The sequence below is a fragment of the Podarcis erhardii genome, assembly GCF_964252035.2.
Source record: "Podarcis erhardii genome assembly, chromosome: 7".
In the NCBI taxonomy this organism is placed as follows: Eukaryota; Metazoa; Chordata; class Lepidosauria; order Squamata; family Lacertidae; genus Podarcis; species Podarcis erhardii.
In genome coordinates this window covers 7,288,257-7,304,934 of record NC_138511.1, presented here as the reverse complement: position 1 = coordinate 7,304,934, position 16,678 = coordinate 7,288,257, and the positions used below count along the sequence as shown (strand labels likewise).

At 46.2% G+C, this 16,678-nt stretch overlaps 1 protein-coding gene and 1 long non-coding RNA gene across 2 annotated transcripts in view; one reads left to right on the top strand and one right to left on the bottom strand.

The window, feature by feature from the left end:
* The window catches only part of CDS2 (CDP-diacylglycerol synthase 2), a 48,683-nt gene that overhangs the window by 13,533 nt on the left and 18,472 nt on the right, over positions 1 to 16,678 (top strand). Inside the window, exons 2-3 of the mRNA XM_081868488.1 lie at positions 4,783 to 4,916; positions 16,113 to 16,209. Of these exons, the coding sequence (XP_081724614.1) occupies positions 4,783 to 4,916; positions 16,113 to 16,209 (231 nt within the window). The remainder of the gene's footprint in view (positions 1 to 4,782; positions 4,917 to 16,112; positions 16,210 to 16,678) is intronic.
* LOC309345518 lies at positions 10,470 to 11,446 on the bottom strand. The gene is made up of 3 exons (XR_014158280.1): positions 11,332 to 11,446; positions 10,819 to 10,983; positions 10,470 to 10,685 (listed from the first exon to the last, which is right to left on the bottom strand). It is a non-coding gene; the product is annotated as an uncharacterized lncRNA (long non-coding RNA).

Below are 16,678 nucleotides of genomic sequence, written 5' to 3'. Positions count from 1 at the left end.
CACCTTAAAAGGGTACAGGCATGACTATTGTGAGTCACATGCCTGTTTACTTCCAGCACAGATCTGCTGGGAACTTCCGTTTGTATATAGCTTTTGTGTTGCTGCTGTTTTGCTGGAGACGAAGGGAAGCAGACATGTTTTCCGCTGTTCCTGAACTATGCTGAATAAAATGCTGTACATTATGCTTACACATTTCTCTGTCTGCCTCTTCTGCTGTGAGAAGATTTACACACTCTGCTGACAGTGTGTGCATGGGTCTCTAAACGTATCTGAGGCTCGTGTTGCTGATTGATGTTTTCCAAGGGAGACCGGTGATCGGCCAGCTGCCGGCCGGTGGCTGAAGCCAGCTGGGGGCCTGCCTGGGGGCGTCTCCCCGGCAGTATCCCAACACTTGGATGGCTTTACTAGAGGATTGGACAAATTCAAGGAGGAGGAGCAGGTTATCGATGGGTACTAGCCACAATAGCAATGCTCTGCCTTCATGGTAAGAGGCAGCAATGCTTCTGAATATCAGTTGCTGGAAACTGCAGGAGGGAAGCGTTGCTGTTGTGTTTGGTACCTGCTTGCTGGCTTCCTATAAGAGGCATCTATTGGCCACAGTGAGAAGAGGATGCTGGACTAGATGGGCCATTGGCCTGATCCAACCACCTCTTCTTAAGTTCTTATGTAGTCCTGCATCATCTGGAGGGCCAAAGGTTAGCCACCCCGGTCTACTAGCATAGTAATGATTCTCAGGTCAGCTCTGCTCAGCTCTGAACTCACTTCGAAATTTTGGATTTCATAAGGGTTACTGTGGTGAATCAGGCTTGAGTCACCTGTTTGTAGTTTCTCGTGGAACGTTGGAATCTAGAAGCAGCGCTGTTCCAGACCATTGGTCTATCCCATCTCTGCAAATTCTCTCCATCTTTCCCTCCCTCCAGGTGATGAGGATGGAATCGGGCACCTTTTGCAAAGCAGCTGCTCTTCCACCAAGCTGCTTCTCTTTCTCTCCCCGTAGGCTGCTGGTGAAAGCACAACTGTTTGCACGCATGATTTTAATAACAAATCACCATAATTCAAATTCTCTGGATTGATAATATTGACATTCCTCCTGGGTCCAATCAGAGGGGTTTTTTTTGTGCGTGTGTGGGATTATAATGCTTCGTGTTTGTGCATTGACCCAGTTGTGTAAGAATTGCCAGGAGCAACGGAGCCATTTTCATCCTGGCGTGTGAGAGCAGGAGGTGGTTGCCATAGAAACTTCTGGGATGGACCAGAGCACAACACATCAGAAAGCAGCCAGCTTGGTTCCCTGATCAGCTGCTCGAGCCAGTGATTTGCAGAGGGACAGCTGTGATTTGCATGGTGATGGAAAGGTTGGCAATTAGCAAGCCCCTCCACTTCCGAATTTTTACTCCTCCCACCCACCTCTCCCAGTCCTATATTAAGCACAGCTCTGAGTAATTAGCAACAGCTTTCTAAGTCAAGAAATCAATCCTGACATCTTTTGTTTGGGTTTGTGATTCTTCTTTATTCAGTTCCATTTTCCCCACCCATTGTTGATTTTATGTATCTATATCTTATATCTCCCACCTTTCCCCCCAAAGTGATGTACACAAATTACCGTATTTTTCTCTCTATAAGACGCACCAGGCCATAAGACGCACCTGGTTTTTGGAGGAGGAAAACAAGAAAAAAAATATTCTGAATCTCAGAAGCCAGAACAGCAAGAGGGATCGCTGCGCAGTGAAAGCAGCAATCCCTCTTGCTGTTCTGGCTTCTGGGATAGCTGCGCAGCCTGCATTCGCTCCATAAGACGCATACACATGTCCCCTTACTTTTTAGGAGGGAAAAAGTGAGTCTTATAGAGCAAAAAATACGGTAAATCAACACAGATGCCATGCATACTGCAATTCTGAATAATCCTTTTTAGAGAGGAGGGGAGGGGGCAGTGGGGATGAGCCCATGAAACCAAGGAGGCCCCCCCCCCCGAAAAAACCTTGGGAACCGCTGGCTTAAACTGTGGTTTACGTGACATGCAAACTGGACCAGTGTTTGTCCTTTGCTTTCAGTTGTGAAGTTTTTATTGATTGCTCCTTTTTATGTCAGCACAAATTTATATTTTGGGGGATGGAATGTTCCTTTGCATTCTTTTAAGCAGAAAGCAATAGTATCCGACATGCGGGTTGGATGGAATACAATTCCTGGTTTGGGGTGTCTGGGTGCTAAAGGCACCATGTTGGAGATGGCGGGCGTAGGGTTCTTTTGTGCCTGTGTGGAGTGCAGCAGATTTATCTTTGCGCGGTCGGTCAGTGGCGTAGCGTGGGTTGTCAGCACCCGGGGCAAGGCAAGTAATTTGCGCCCCCTAACCCTTGGATTTTAGAGTGAGTGAGCCAGGTAGGGGCAGAGAGCTGCGAGTGTGAGCGCCCCCCCAGATGTTGCGCCCGGTGCAGCCAGCCCCCCCTGCACCCCCCACGCTACGCCACTGCGGTCGGTTCGGAAACGACTTCTTTTTGCAGCCAATACATTGGATAGTGGGAACTTGGCTGTCCTTGTCCATTCTAGATAGTATACTTCAGAATATAGTGACCTCTCCTTTCTTGAAGGATTTTAAGCAGAGGTTTGGGTTGCCACAAGGGATTCTTGAGCTGGGCTGCCTGCATTGTCAGGGATTGGATGAGATGGCACTTGGGGGGCCATTCCAATTTTACTTATCTAATAATAATAATAATAATAATAATTTATACCTTGCCCTCCCCAGCCAAAGCTGGACTCAGGGCGGCTAACACCAGTAAAATTACAGCAAAATCATAATGGGGGGGGGGGTGGAAAAACCAATTTAAAATACATGTTAAAATGCAATTTAAAATGCAGCCTCATTTTAATAGTAGCCCATAAATCAAAATCATAAGGGGAGGGAAACATAAAGGTCAGGCTGAGTCCAAACCAAAGGCCAGGCGGAACAGCTCTGTCTTGCAGGCCCTGCGGAAAGATGTCAAGTCCCGCAGGACGCCCTAGTCTCTTGTGACAGAGCGTTCCACCAAGTCGGGGCCAGTACTGAAAAGGCCCTGGCCCTAGTTGAGGCTAATCTAACCACCTTGCGACCTGGGACCTCCAAAGTGTTGTCATTTGTGGACCTTAAGGTCCTCCGCGGGGCATACCAGGAGATATGATTATGGCTGCTGTTGCAATTCCCTGATGGCTTGAGGCCATCTTTGCACTTTGGGAAGCTGGTACAATGAGTCTTTCCGTTGCTGATACGAAGGAGTTCTGTAGCTTTTAAATGAGTACATAATATACAGTGCCAATGCCAGCATAAATATTATATCTCATTTTCTGTTGATGTTATCAATTTCCTACCTGGCGAGGGCCTCCTGAAGTAAATGCATCCACGTAATAATGGAGTTTAAACCTCGCTGGAAGGAAGAGCTGCTGATTCCTTCGTCCCTCTGGTCCCGATCTCCTCTCAGCATTTGAGTTAGAATCATAGAATCATAGAGTTGGAAGAGACCACAAGGGCCATCGAGTCCAACCCCCTGCCAAGCAGGAAACACCATCAGAGCACTCCTGACATATGGTTGTCAAGCCTCTGCTTAAAGACCTCCAAAGAAGGAGACTCCACCACACTCCTTGGCAGCAAATTCCACTGTCAAACAGCTCTTACTGTCAGGAAGTTCTTCCTAATGTTTAGGTGGAATCTTCTTTCTTGTAGTTTGGAACCATTGCTCCGTGTCCGCTTCTCTGGAGCAGCAGAAAACAACCTTTCTCCCTCCTCTTTGTGACATCCTTTTATATATTTGAACATGGCTATCATATCACCCCTTAACCTCCTCTTCTCCAGGCTAAACATGCCCAGCTCCCTTAGCCGTTCCTCATAAGGCATCGTTTCCCGGCCTTTGACCATTTTGGTTGCCCTCCTCTGGACACGTTCCAGTTTGTCAGTGTCCTTCTTGAGTTGGTGCTGAGGTCTCGTACATTTGCATGCACCCATCTAGCTCTGGGACGAGCCCCTTTTCTTCCTCCTTCCCATGACTTACTTTAACCTAAACAGGGTTTGAAGAGGGTCATTGCGGCGATCACACAGGGTCCCCGGACGTTTAACGGTCTATTGATCCCTGTGCCACCACTGTGCTCGCTTTCCTGCTGCCACCAACCAGTTACTCTCTGGTAAAACACTGAGTCCAGTTAGTTGTTAAAAGTGAACCAAAAAAACCACCAAGTTTACAGTGGTACCTCAGGTTACATACGCTTCAGGTTACAGACTCAACAATAGAAAATGTCCTTTCATACTGCAACACGGTGTGGTATGCTGGTTTGACATCAACTGATAGGAAGTGCCCACAGAGGGTGGTGAATACAGCACAAGATATTATGGGCTGTCCCATGAATCCGCTGGATAACATCGTGGAAGAACGTTGCCTCAGGAGAGTGAGGAAAATTCTCAGGGATGATTCACACCCTGGCCGGCACTTTCTTGATCTCCTGCCCTCAGGCAGAAGATATAGAAGCATGATTAGTCGCACCAACAGGGTAAAGAACAGCTTCTATTCGTGGGCTGTTAGGCTGCTGAATGAAAAGATAACAACAGGGCAACTGACTTTCGGGTTTGGTGGGTGTGCGTCAGTAAACGAGGGGAATTAAGACTTAAGAGAGCTGAGTGGGGGGTGCTCGTGTAATCTCACTGTATACAAGTTGTACAATAAAGTATTTAAATAACAGCCATCGCAGGTGTGCAGATCTAAGTCCTTCACCCTGACCCCCCTTGCTTCTTTGCATTAAACCTTTGCCTCTCTCGTCCTGCAGGAATCAGAGTTTGAAAGCAAGCTGGATGGAGAAACCGCGTCGGACAGCGAGTGCAAATCGGAGATTGCCCAAGCAGCGCCAGTGGATGACACCCCAGAGGTCCTTAACAGGGCTCTCTCCAACCTGTCCTCCAGGTAAATGCTGATGTCAAAACATACTCAAACATTTTGCAGCAAAGTCCACTTTTTATTTATTTTATAAAATTTATACACTGCTTGATATTGGAAAAAATCACAAAAAGCATGGTTTACAAAGAAAGGCAAAATAATAAAAGGATCAATAAGAAGAATCAGTAATGATTTAAGACATTCAAAAACTTAAATTTGCAGTGGGCTGAAAACAGGTTAAAACTCACACCAGCTTCCTTAGCATCTGGGTAGGCTTGTCGGAACAAAAAATGCATTTATCAGCCACCAGAAAGAGTACAGCCAAGGGTCCTGCCTGGTATCAATAGGCAGGGAGTTCCAAAGTGTAGGTGCTTCCACATTAAAAGTTCTTACAAATGTGGAACAGGCGTCATGGGGCACCTGTGGGACTGCCAGTTCCGTAGACTGGTCAAGTGGAGGAGAGTGACCTCACAAGCATTTCTCCCTCCCAAAGGGGGACCTGAAAGGGTGCTTTATCTAATAGTTGTGGTGTCATAGCTCAGCCGAGGAGCGGGTGCCAAAATGGCAGTGGCCTGTATGCAACCAACTCCACCAACGTCCCCATATTTTATTTCAGAAATCCTACAGACGCGTTATGAGAGCCTGGGGCCCCCCCACAAACAGCACAGGCATCTAGGAAGCTGCCTTATACAGAGTCAGACCATTGGTCCATCTCGCTGAGTATTGCCAACACTGACTGGCAGCTGCTCTCCAGGGTTTCCAGCAGCCATCTCTCCCAACCTTGCCTGGAGGTGCAACTGGGGGTTGACCAGGGGCCTTTTGTTTGCAAGGCAGACGCTGTACCACTGAGCTCTGGCCCTCCCCCAACAAATACTGCTTGGTGCTCAGTCCCATCAAGGCTGGCCCCCCAAGATGCTTTGGGGGTGCCGGAGGCAAGGAATTGACGTGGCACCTCTCTGCCCACCCCCTGCCCCATCTACTAAGGAGCAGGGGGTATAATCTGCCTGGGCTCTCCATTGCTCATGGCTTGTGTCTACAGAAGAGGTGTATCCATGCGACGGTCACCTCCAGGCTTGATCATTGAAATACTTTATTGTCCCTTGTACAACTTGTATACAGTGAGATTACACGAGCACCCCCCCCCAAATCAGCTCTCTTAGTCTTAATTTCCCTCATTTACTGACGCACACCCACCAAACCCGAAAGTCAGTTGCCCTGTTGTTATCTTTTCATTCAGCAGCCTAACAGCCCACGGATAGAAGCTGTTTTTTACCCTGTTGGTGTGACTAATCATGCTTCTGTATCTTCTGCCCGAGGGCAGGAGATCAAGAAAGTGCCGGCCAGGGTGTGAATCATCCCTGAGAATTTTCCTCACTCTCCTGAGGCAACGTTCTTCCGCTATTTCATCCAGCAGATTCACAGGACATCCCATAATATCTTGTGCTGTATTCACCACCCTCTGTAGGCACTTCCTATCAGATGGTGTCAAACCAGCGTACCACACCGTGTTGCAGTATGATTATTGTAACTCACTGTACGTGGGGCTGCCCTTGAGACTGACCCAGAAACTCCACCAGGTGCAAAATGCCGCGGCGAGACTCCTTACGGGGTCCTCGCCCTGGGATCACATTCACCCGGTGCTATACCAGCTGCACTGGCTCCCGATGGAGTACAGGATCAGGTGCTGGTTTTAACCTTTAAAGCTCTATACAGCCTAGGACCTTTGTACCTATGGGACCGCCTCTCCTGGTATGCCCTTACGGTCTACAAATAACGACACCTTGGAGATCCCGGGCCATAGGGAGGTTAGGCTGGCCTCAACCAGAGCCAGGGCTTTTTGGGCTGTGGCTCAGATATGGTGGAACGCTCTGTCACAAGAGACTAGGGCCCTGCAGGACTTGACATCTTTCCGCAGGGCCTGCAAGACAGAGCTGTTCCACCAGGCCTTTGGCCAAGGCACAGCCTGACCCCTTCCTTTGGTAATCCTCACAGAACTCTTGCCCAATGGTTGCCATTAATTTGATTTTGAATTGATTTTAGAATGAATGGATTTTAGAATGCTGTGTTACTTTTATTGTTGTTAGCCGCTCTGAGCCCGGTTTTGGCTGGGGAGGGTGGGATATAAATAAAATTATGATCTAGATCAAGGGAAGTAATAGTGCCACTGTATTCTGCTCTGGTCAGACCTCACCTGGAGTACTGTGTCCAGTTCTGGGCACCACAGTTCAAGAAGGACACTGACAAACTGGAACGGGTCCAGAGGAGGGCAACCAAAATGGTCAAAGGCCTGGAAACGATGCCTTATGAGGAACGGCTAAGGGAGCTGGGCATGTTTAGCCTGGAGAAGAGGAGGTTAAGGGGTGATATGATAGCCATGTTCAAATATATAAAAGGATGTCACATAGAGGAGGGAGAAAGGTTGTTTTCTGCTGCTCTAGAGAAGCGGACACGGAGCAATGGTTCCAAACTACAAGAAAGAAGATTCCACCTAAACATTAGGAAGAACTTCCTGACAATAAGAGCTGTTTGACAGTGGGATATGCTGCCAAGGAGTGTGGTGGAGTCTCCTTCTTTGGAGGTCTTGAAGCAGAGGCTTGACAACCACATGTCAGGAGTGCTCTGATGGTGTTTCCTGCTTGGCAGGGGGTTGGACTCGATGGCCCTTGTGGTTTCTTCCAGCTCTATGATTCTATGATTCTATATTATTTATATTATTGTTATTATCCAGGGGGATGGGCCTCTTCCTGCATGAGCCTGCCTGTGCCCCCGGGGTGTCAACAGATGCTGTTCTCCATCGGCCACTTCACTCTGGAGTGCAGAGGGTGGCTGCGATGGAGAGGGCCTGGAGTGGTTTGCCTGGCGCCTTCTGTGATGGCCCCTCTCTGCCAAGAAAACCTCTTTTTTGTTGTTCTTCTCTTAGGCCTGCTCTCGTTAGCCTCATGCAAGACTGATCTTGACATTTGGCACGGCTTCTGCAGTGGCTCATATGCTTTTAATGAAAACCCTTTAAGAGAGTTTTATTACGCTGAGCGGGATTATTTGATGAATTTAGTTCTCCATATAATTAGGCGCATTTCCTCCCCCCGTGATATTTTTATTGCATTGTGTAAGTTTGCAAAGCTAAAAATGAAAGTAAAGCATAATAGCATCTGTATACAGGATGTTTCTTGTCTATTATTATTATTATTATTCCTTATTGTTTTCATTTTCAGCTTTGCAAACTTACAGAATCGATACAGGAATACTTAGCTGGGTGAATTTGAGAGAAGTCATGTTTTGTTTTTGCTGATTTGGAGTTTACATTGTAGCGTTTCCGTTGTATTATTTCTTTGTCGTCACCATCATAAGCTTTATTGCACTAGCCAAAGGCCATGGCATCATTCACAAAGGGAGCAAAGAGAGAAGCAACAATAACCATAAAAACCATAAGAACATCAGACACTGCAGATACAAAGAACCACAATCACTTCTCCCAAAAATTATTTGTTGCATACGATAGAATAGCAAGGGGTTCTCAGATAGAATGTGCCAGGTTAAATGTCCAAATCACCTTTGCAATTGACCGCTATTTTATCTAGTTCTTTTCTCCTGATCTTCTTAGTTGCCAACGCATTTAGTACTACTTTATAAGTTACCAAGTCATCACTATCACTCAGCAGCCATTTCACCCTTTCCACCCTGTTCGAATGTGTTCCATTCGTGAGCAGGGGTTTTATAAATCGGTCTCTTGGTTCTATATATAGCGGGCATTGCAATAAATAGTGGTACAGGTCCTCTACGCAAGGTTGCTGACAAAGTCTCTCCTTGTACGGTACTTTGCCGTACCGACCATCCACCACCACCGAGGGCATCGATTGGAATCGTAATTCTGTGAAAGCAATTCTTAGTACGGCAAGTGGGGGCTTTGTCAAATAACTAGCTCGGATGTGCTCCGTTTTGATAAGTTTATTTCTTTGCCATTCCTAATTTGTGCTAAACTTTTTCTTGTACACTGCCAAGAGGGCCGAGTTGTGGAACAATGGCCAAACAGTAATAATTAGCAATGACTTTAAATGATTTGGAGCATGATGGTCCTCGTTTGTACGAGTGATGCTCCTGCGTTGCAGGGGTTTCCCCCCGGCCAATACTTGCTAGATGGAGGCTGTCACTGAGCTGGGGTCCTCCGCCCCAGGGCTCACTTGTTGTTATTTACAGTGGTACCTCGGGTTAAGTACTTAATTCATTCCGTAGGTCCCTTCTTAACCTGAAACTGTTCTTAACCTGAAGCACCACTTTAGCTAATGGGGCCTCTCGCTGCCAGAGCGCGATTTCTGTTCTCATCCTGAAGCAAAGTTCTTAACCTGGAGGACTATTTCTGGGTTAGTGGAGTCTGTAACCTGAAGCGTATGTAACTTGAAGTACCACTGCATTTACCTTCACCCTAAGGTCCCAGTGTGGGTTACAGCATTAAAAAACAATACGAAAAGCAATCTAAAGCAACTTACAGTCAGAAAAATAAAAACATGCACCTCAGCTGCCAAAAGCCAGGGGGGAGAGGTGCATCTTCAACATCCTCCAAAAAGCTGTACAGTGAAGGTGCCAGGGACACCTCTCTGGGCAGGGAGTGGCATAGCTTAGGGCATGGGTAGGCAAACTAAGGCCCAGGGGCCAGATCCGGCCCAATCACCTTCTAAATATGGCCCATGGACGATCCGGGAATCAGCGGTTTTTTACATGAGTAGAATGTGTGCTTTTATTTAAAATGCATCTCTGGGTTATTTGTGGGGCATAGGAATTCGTTCATCTTTCTTTTCCCCCCTTAAAAATATAGTCCGGCCCCCCACAAGGTCTGAGGGACAGTGGACTGGCCCCCTGCTGAAAAAGTTTGCTGACCCCGGGCTTAGGGGCTGCCACAGTGAAGGCCTTTTCCTAGGCTGCCACCATCCCCAAACCTCAGAGTGAAGGAATTATCAGGAGGGTCTTCTCTGCTGATCTCAGCACCCAAGAGGGGTCTGCAAGGAGAGAGGTGGTCTTTCTGTTTCACTCCCATTATTCCGACCTTATTGGGGGCCCATTTATGCTGCCTTCCCCTTCCCACTCCACTCCACCCTCCTGGTTGAGCTGCTTTGGGCTTTGGATTGGTGCCCCAGAAGCCCTAAATCATACTTGACTTTCCCTGAGACCAGGAACCTGGTGCAGTTTTGGTACAAGCCTGCAGTACTTTTTATAAAGTTTTCTTTACGACGTACTTAAGAGGATTTTTCTTCCACCTTTCAAAACGTTGCAAGGCAGCTCACAGCAAAAACCACAACAGCAGCAAAAACACACACACCCAGCTGTAACATTAAGAAACACTAAAAGCAGCCAGTACGGTTTGAAATGAGGCAGCAGATAAAAGGCACTTAAAAGGTGCACTTTGAAGCTAGCATTGCAAGGAAATTAAAATGCGAAAGTGTTATTATTGTGTTCCTGTACGTCAGTTAGATAGTTTAAAATAGAGAGGATCAGAAGCGGCTGTAGAAAAAGCTAGAGGCAGAAGAAGAAAATGGTTGCACAAGTGAGAATTTTGTTGTGACACCTCCTTGTTCACCACCCAAGCAGACCAACGGTATCCTGTGTCTGGGTATCAGGCCGGCTCTCCTGTGTCTGGGATGAGAACTTTGCATATGGAGATGAGCATTTAAGAACACAAGAACCTAAGCAGAGGCTGCTGGATCAAACTAGTGACCCATCTAGTCCAGCACCCTGTTCTCACAGAGGAGGCCAACTGGGCGTCTCTTCTGGGAAACCTGCAAACAGGATTTGAGCACGTGAGCCCTCACTTCCCTCCTGCAGTTACAGATAGGTAGCCGTGTTGGTCTGCCATAGTCAAAACAAAACAAATTCCTTCCAGTAGCACCTTAAAGACCAACTAAGTCAGTTCTTGGTATGAGCTTTCGTGTGCATGCACACTTCTTCCCTCCTGCAGTTTTACAATCCGTACATTTTGTATACATCAACTGATACACACACAAACCCTCGGGTTCATTATATTCAGGATTGTTAGACCAGGAGTCAGCAAACTTTTTCAGCAGGGGGCCGGTCCACTGTCCCTCAGACCTTGTGGGGGGCCGGACTATATTTTGGAGGGGAAAAAAGAATGAATTCCTATGCCTCACAAATAACTCAGAGATGCATTTTAAATAAAAGGACACATTCTACTCATGTAAAAACACGCTGATTCCTGGACCATCCGTGGGCCGGATTGAGAAGGCAATTGGGCCAGATCCGGCCCCCGGGCCTTAGTTTGCCTTAGTTTGTGGCGGGCCAGATTTAGAAGGTGATTGGGCCGGATCCAGCCCCCGGGCCTTAGTTTGCCTACCCATGCCCTAAGCCAGGGGTCAGCCAACTTTTTCAGCAGGGGGCCAGTCCACTGTCCTTCAGACCTTGGGGGGCCGGACTATATTTTGCAAAACAAATAAACGAACGAATTCCTTTGCCCCACAAATAACCCAGAGATGCATTTTAAATAGAAGGACACATTCTACTCATGTAAAAACACGCTGGTTCCCCGACCATCTGCGAGCCGGATTGAGAAGGCGATTGGGCTGGATCCAGCCCCTGGGGCTTAGATTGCCTACCCATGTGTTAGACCCTCCCATGAAGAGGCATTTTCCAATTCCCCCCAGGACTGTCCAGCTCTGACTGCCTTGACCAGCCTAGAAAGACCACTGGCAATGTCCACAGGTGGTCCACCTCAGATTTCCAGTGATGTCAGCCTGTTTTGAGGGAGGCTGTTGGGGACGGACGGACTCCAGGTGTCAGAAATATGAATTGTTTGAAGGTACATTCTTTCACCTTTGGTGGACATGCCCAAGGATTAAGACATTCTGGGAGATGATCTATAATGAAATGAAAAAGGTATTTAAATATACCTTCCTGAAGAAACCGGAGGCCTTTCTCCTGGGCATGGTTGGCCAATTGGTGCCAAAGAAGGGCAGAACTTTATGTATGCAACAACAGCAGCAAGAATACTCATCGCGAAGTATTGGAAGACACAAGATTTACCCACCCGAGAAGAATGGCAGATGAAGTTGATGGACTATATGGAACTGACGGAAATGACTGGCAGAATGCGAGATCAGGGAGAAGAGTCGGTGGAAGAAGATTGGAAAATATTTAAAGATTATTTACAGAAATATTGTAAAATTAATGAGCTTTAGAAAAATGGTGGAATGAAGTTATATGGCTTTGGCAGAAATATTATAAGGAACTAGGTACAGATAGATTGTTAATGTATTAAAGGGGAAAAATTAGGTTAGAATATGTTAAGAGTAATTATAGGACAGAAAATAGATGAAGATGGAAAGGACTTGCTGAAATAGTTAATTGAAGTCGAATACAAAAAGGGAGGCGTGGGGAAGTCAATGAAACAAATAAATGAAAGTTAAGATTGAAAATATTGGAAGTGTTTTTAATTGTTTTGTTTTGTTAATTCAATGTTTTATGTAGTGTTTTTGTTTTTGTTTTTGTATTTTATTATATTGTCATGTTTAATTTTTCTTTTTTCTTTTTCTAATTTCTAAATTCTTAATAAATATTATTTTAAAAAAAACCAACAGAAATATGAATTGTTGCAGGCATGATACATTTTTGCGGGGAGATGCTTCCTCAGGGACACCACAGGGTGATGTAGTGGTTAGAGTGTCTGCCTAGGGCCTGAGAGACCAGGGTTCAAATCCCCACTGAGCCCTGAAGGTTACTGGGTGATCTTAGGCCTCTCACTGCCTCTCAGTCTAACCTACCTTGCAGGTAGGTTAGTTGTTGTGGGGATTAAATGGAGAGGAGGAAAACCACGTATGCCATCTCGAGCTCCTTGGAGGAGAGGCGGGGTAAAAATGCAATAAAGAAATAATACATAGGAAGGGGTATAAAAAGGTAAAGGTACCCCTGACCGTTAGGTCCAGTTGCAAACAACTCTGGGGTTGCGGCGTTCATCTCGATTTATTGGCCGAGGGACCCGGTGTACAGCTTCCAGGTCATGTGGCCAGCATGACTAAGCTGCTTCTGGTGAACCAGAGCAGCACACGGAAACGCCGTTTACCATCCCGCCTTAGTGGTACCTATTTATCTACTTGCACTTTGACGTGCTTTTGAACTGTTAGGTTGGCAGAAGCAGGGACTGAGCAACGGGAGCTCACCCCGGCGCGGGGATTCGAACTGCCGACCTTCTGATCGGCAAGTCCTAGGCTCTGTGGTTTAACCCATAGCGCCACCCGCGTCCCAGGAAGGGTATAGTGAGCCCAAAACGCGATGAAGTAAAATGCTACATTTTCATCATCTCATTCCAAAGGAATGCCACACAAAAATTACAAAGTTGCTTCTCGCATACAGTGGTACCTCGGATTACAGACGCTTCAGGTTACATGCGCTTCAGGTTACAGACTCTGCTAACCCAGAAATAGTACCTCGGGTTAAGAACTTTACCTCAGGATGAGAAGAAAAATTTTGTGGTGGCAAGGGAGGCCCCATTAGCTAAAGTGGTACCTCAGGGTAAGAACAGTTTCAGGTTAAGAACGGACCTCTGGAACGAATTAAGTTCTTAACCCGAGGTACCACTGCACTGTATATGGAAAGTCACCAAAGGAATGAAAAATGTATAGACCTATATCAAGAAAAATACAATCACACACAAAAAGGACACCTTAAAAAAAGAAGAATTTTTTGGGTGGGAGGTGTCTGTCAGAGGTACTGTTTATTCTCTATCTGCTATTGTTGGCTCCTCGCCACAATGGCTGTGCTGTGTCTCCACAGAGGCAGCAAAGCTTCTGAATACCAGTTGCTGGAAACCACAGGACAGGAGAGGGCTGCTTTTGTGCCTGGATTCCTGCTTGTGGTTCTGGGGCATCTGTGAGGACAGGGTGCTAAGCAAGGTGGGCCACTGGCCTGATCCAGGAGACTCTACTTACTGTATTTTTTGCTCTACAGTGGTGCCTCGCAAGACGAAAAGAATCCGTTCCGCGAGTCTCTTCGTCTTGCGTTTTTTTCGTCTTGCGAAGCAAGCCCATTAGCGGATTAGCGGATCAGCTGATAAGCGGCTTAGCGGATCAGCTGGTAAGCGGCTTAGCGGATCAGCTGGTAAGAGGCTTAGCGGATCAGCTGGTAAGCGGCTTAGCGGATCAGCTGGTAAGTGGCTTAGCGGATCAGCCGATAAGCGGCTTAGCGGATCAGCCGATAAGCGGTTTAGCGGATCAGCTGATAAGCGGCTTAGCAGCTTAGCCGATCAGCTGATAAGCGTTTTAGCGGCTTAGAAAAATGGGGGGGGGGAGGAAAAAAACCCAGCAGGAACTCGCAATACCTTTTCGTCTTGCGAAGCAAGCCCATAGGAAATTCGTTTTGCGAAGCGCCTCCAAAACTGAAAACCCTCTCGTCTAGCGGGTTTTCCGTCTTGCGAAGCATTCGTCTTGCGGGGCACCACTGTATAAGACTCGCCAGAGAATAAGACCCACCTAGTTTTTGGAGGAGGAAAACAAGAAAAAAAAAAAAATTCTGAATCCCATAAGCCAGAACAGCAAGAGAGATCTGGCTCCTGGGATAGCCCGCGAAGCCTCCCCACTGCCCTGCACAGGCTTCGCGCGGCTCCTGGAGGCTTTTCTACGGGGAGGGAGAAGGGACTGATGCGGCCAGTCAGTCCCTTCTCCCTCCGGAGAAAAGCCCCCAAGAGCTGTGCGCTCTTTTTAAGGGTGCACGGTTCCTGCGGACTTTTCTATGAGGAGGGAGAAGGAACGGCCTGCCGCATCAGTCCCGTCTCCCTTCTTGGGCACACACATTTCCCCTTAATTTTTAGGAGGGGAAAATTGTGTCTTATGGAGCGAAAAATATGGTGCATTCTTACGTTGCGCTGCCCTTGGGTTGTGTTTCAGTCTTGTATCTGTTAGTGTGTGTGTGTGTGTGTGTGTGTGTGTGTGTTTCACAACGGCATCTTCTGCACAATGTTTCCCTTTTTTTAAGGGAAATTTCCCTATTCCGAATAGGATTCCTCGCAAGAAAAGGGAAAAGTTGACATCTATGCTTCTGCAAGCCTCCATTTCTCTGGCAGTGTCTGGAGCGTGACCTTCTGCCAAGAGACCCCCGAGGGAGAACGGACGGGGGCCGTGTTCTCTCAGGAAGCAGCCTGGTGCCAGAAATAGCAGTTGCCTTTCGCCCTTGCTAAGAATGTGCCAAAACTTTGAAAGCCATCAGGGAGCGGATCTTCCGATTCTGCAAAGAGTAAATTTCCACAGCGGGGCTTCTGTTTCTTCCCCTGCAAGCTCTCTCATAGACTCAAACAGGGTGGATTTGATTCAAATCAAATCAATTTAAATCAGTAGTCAGTAAGACTTCATTTAAATCGTTTTTGTTTTACAGAAAGGTTCAACCTTGCAGGCATTTTCTTAATATTTACAACCAGATGAAAGTTTCATTTTTGGAATAAAAAATTTTCAGAGTAGTTTTTACATCTATTATCAAAAATTACTGCTTTGTTATACTATCAGAAATACATAGATAATTATGAAATGATTGTGTATATTTGGACAACTTTTCTGCTGTACCTTGTTGGAAGGAGAAAAATAATCATTTCCTTAATAATAATTTAAACAATTTATTTAACTAAAACAATAACGTTATAGCATATGTATCCATGTTTGTTAACCAATGTAGTTAAATGATTAAAAAAAAAACTTAGACTGAGTTTTAGCACAGATGAAAAACTTTAAACAAATCCTTATTTCCTGATGAATAGCCTTTTGACTACAGCGGTACCTCAGGTTAAGTACTTAATTCTTTCCGGAGGTCTGTACTTAACCTGAAACTGTTCTTAACCTGAAGCACCACTTTAGCTAATGGGGCCTCCTGCTGCTGCCACCGTGCCGCTGGAGCATGATTTCTGTTCTTATCCTGAAGCAAAGTTCTTAACCTGAAGCATTATTTCTGGGTTAGCGGAGTGTGTAACCTGAAGTGTATGTAACCTGAAGCATATGTAACCCGAGGTACCACTGTATAATGTAACTTAAATAGAAAATTATCTTTAGAAAGATTTTTCCTCCAAAAGCATTTTATTTTAAAAATCCGATTATTTTTTTAAAAAAAATCATTGTTTTTTATCCACCCGGGACTCAAACGGTTGTTAAGTTGGAGAGGTACCAATCTAGTCCAACCCCCTACAATGTAGGAGTCACAGCCAAGGAATCCCTGATCTCTTTTGATGCTTTCCTTCCTCTGCAGATGGAAGAACTGGTGGGTGAGAGGCATCTTGACTCTGGCGATGATCGTCTTTTTCTTCATCATCATCTACCTGGGACCCATGGTCTTGATGATGATCGTAAGTCTTTGCGGTCTTTCTGGAAGCTGATCTTTTCCCGATGGAGGCCTGGGGGTTCGGGAATGGCAGGGCTGGATTCCACCTCCTCGCGAGTTTAAAAGGCCATGGGGAAAGAGGAATGCTTTTGTCTGTGGAAGGAAAGAATATTCAGAACCCAGTGGAGATTAGGAAGTGTTTCCAGAGGTATTTTAAACAACTTTATACACAGGAGAAGGAGAAGGAAATGGATATTGATCGATTTTTGAAAATAAATGGATTACATAAAATCTCTCAGGGAAACCAATGGTTCCAAACTACAAGAAAGAAGATTCCACCTAAACATTAGGAAGAACTTCCTGACAGTAAGAGCTGTTTGACAGTGGAATTTGCTGCCAAGGATTGTGGTGGAGTCTCCTTCTTTGGAGGTCTTTAAGCAGAGGCTTGACAACCATATGTCAGGAGTGCTCTGATGGTGTTTCCTGCTTGGCAG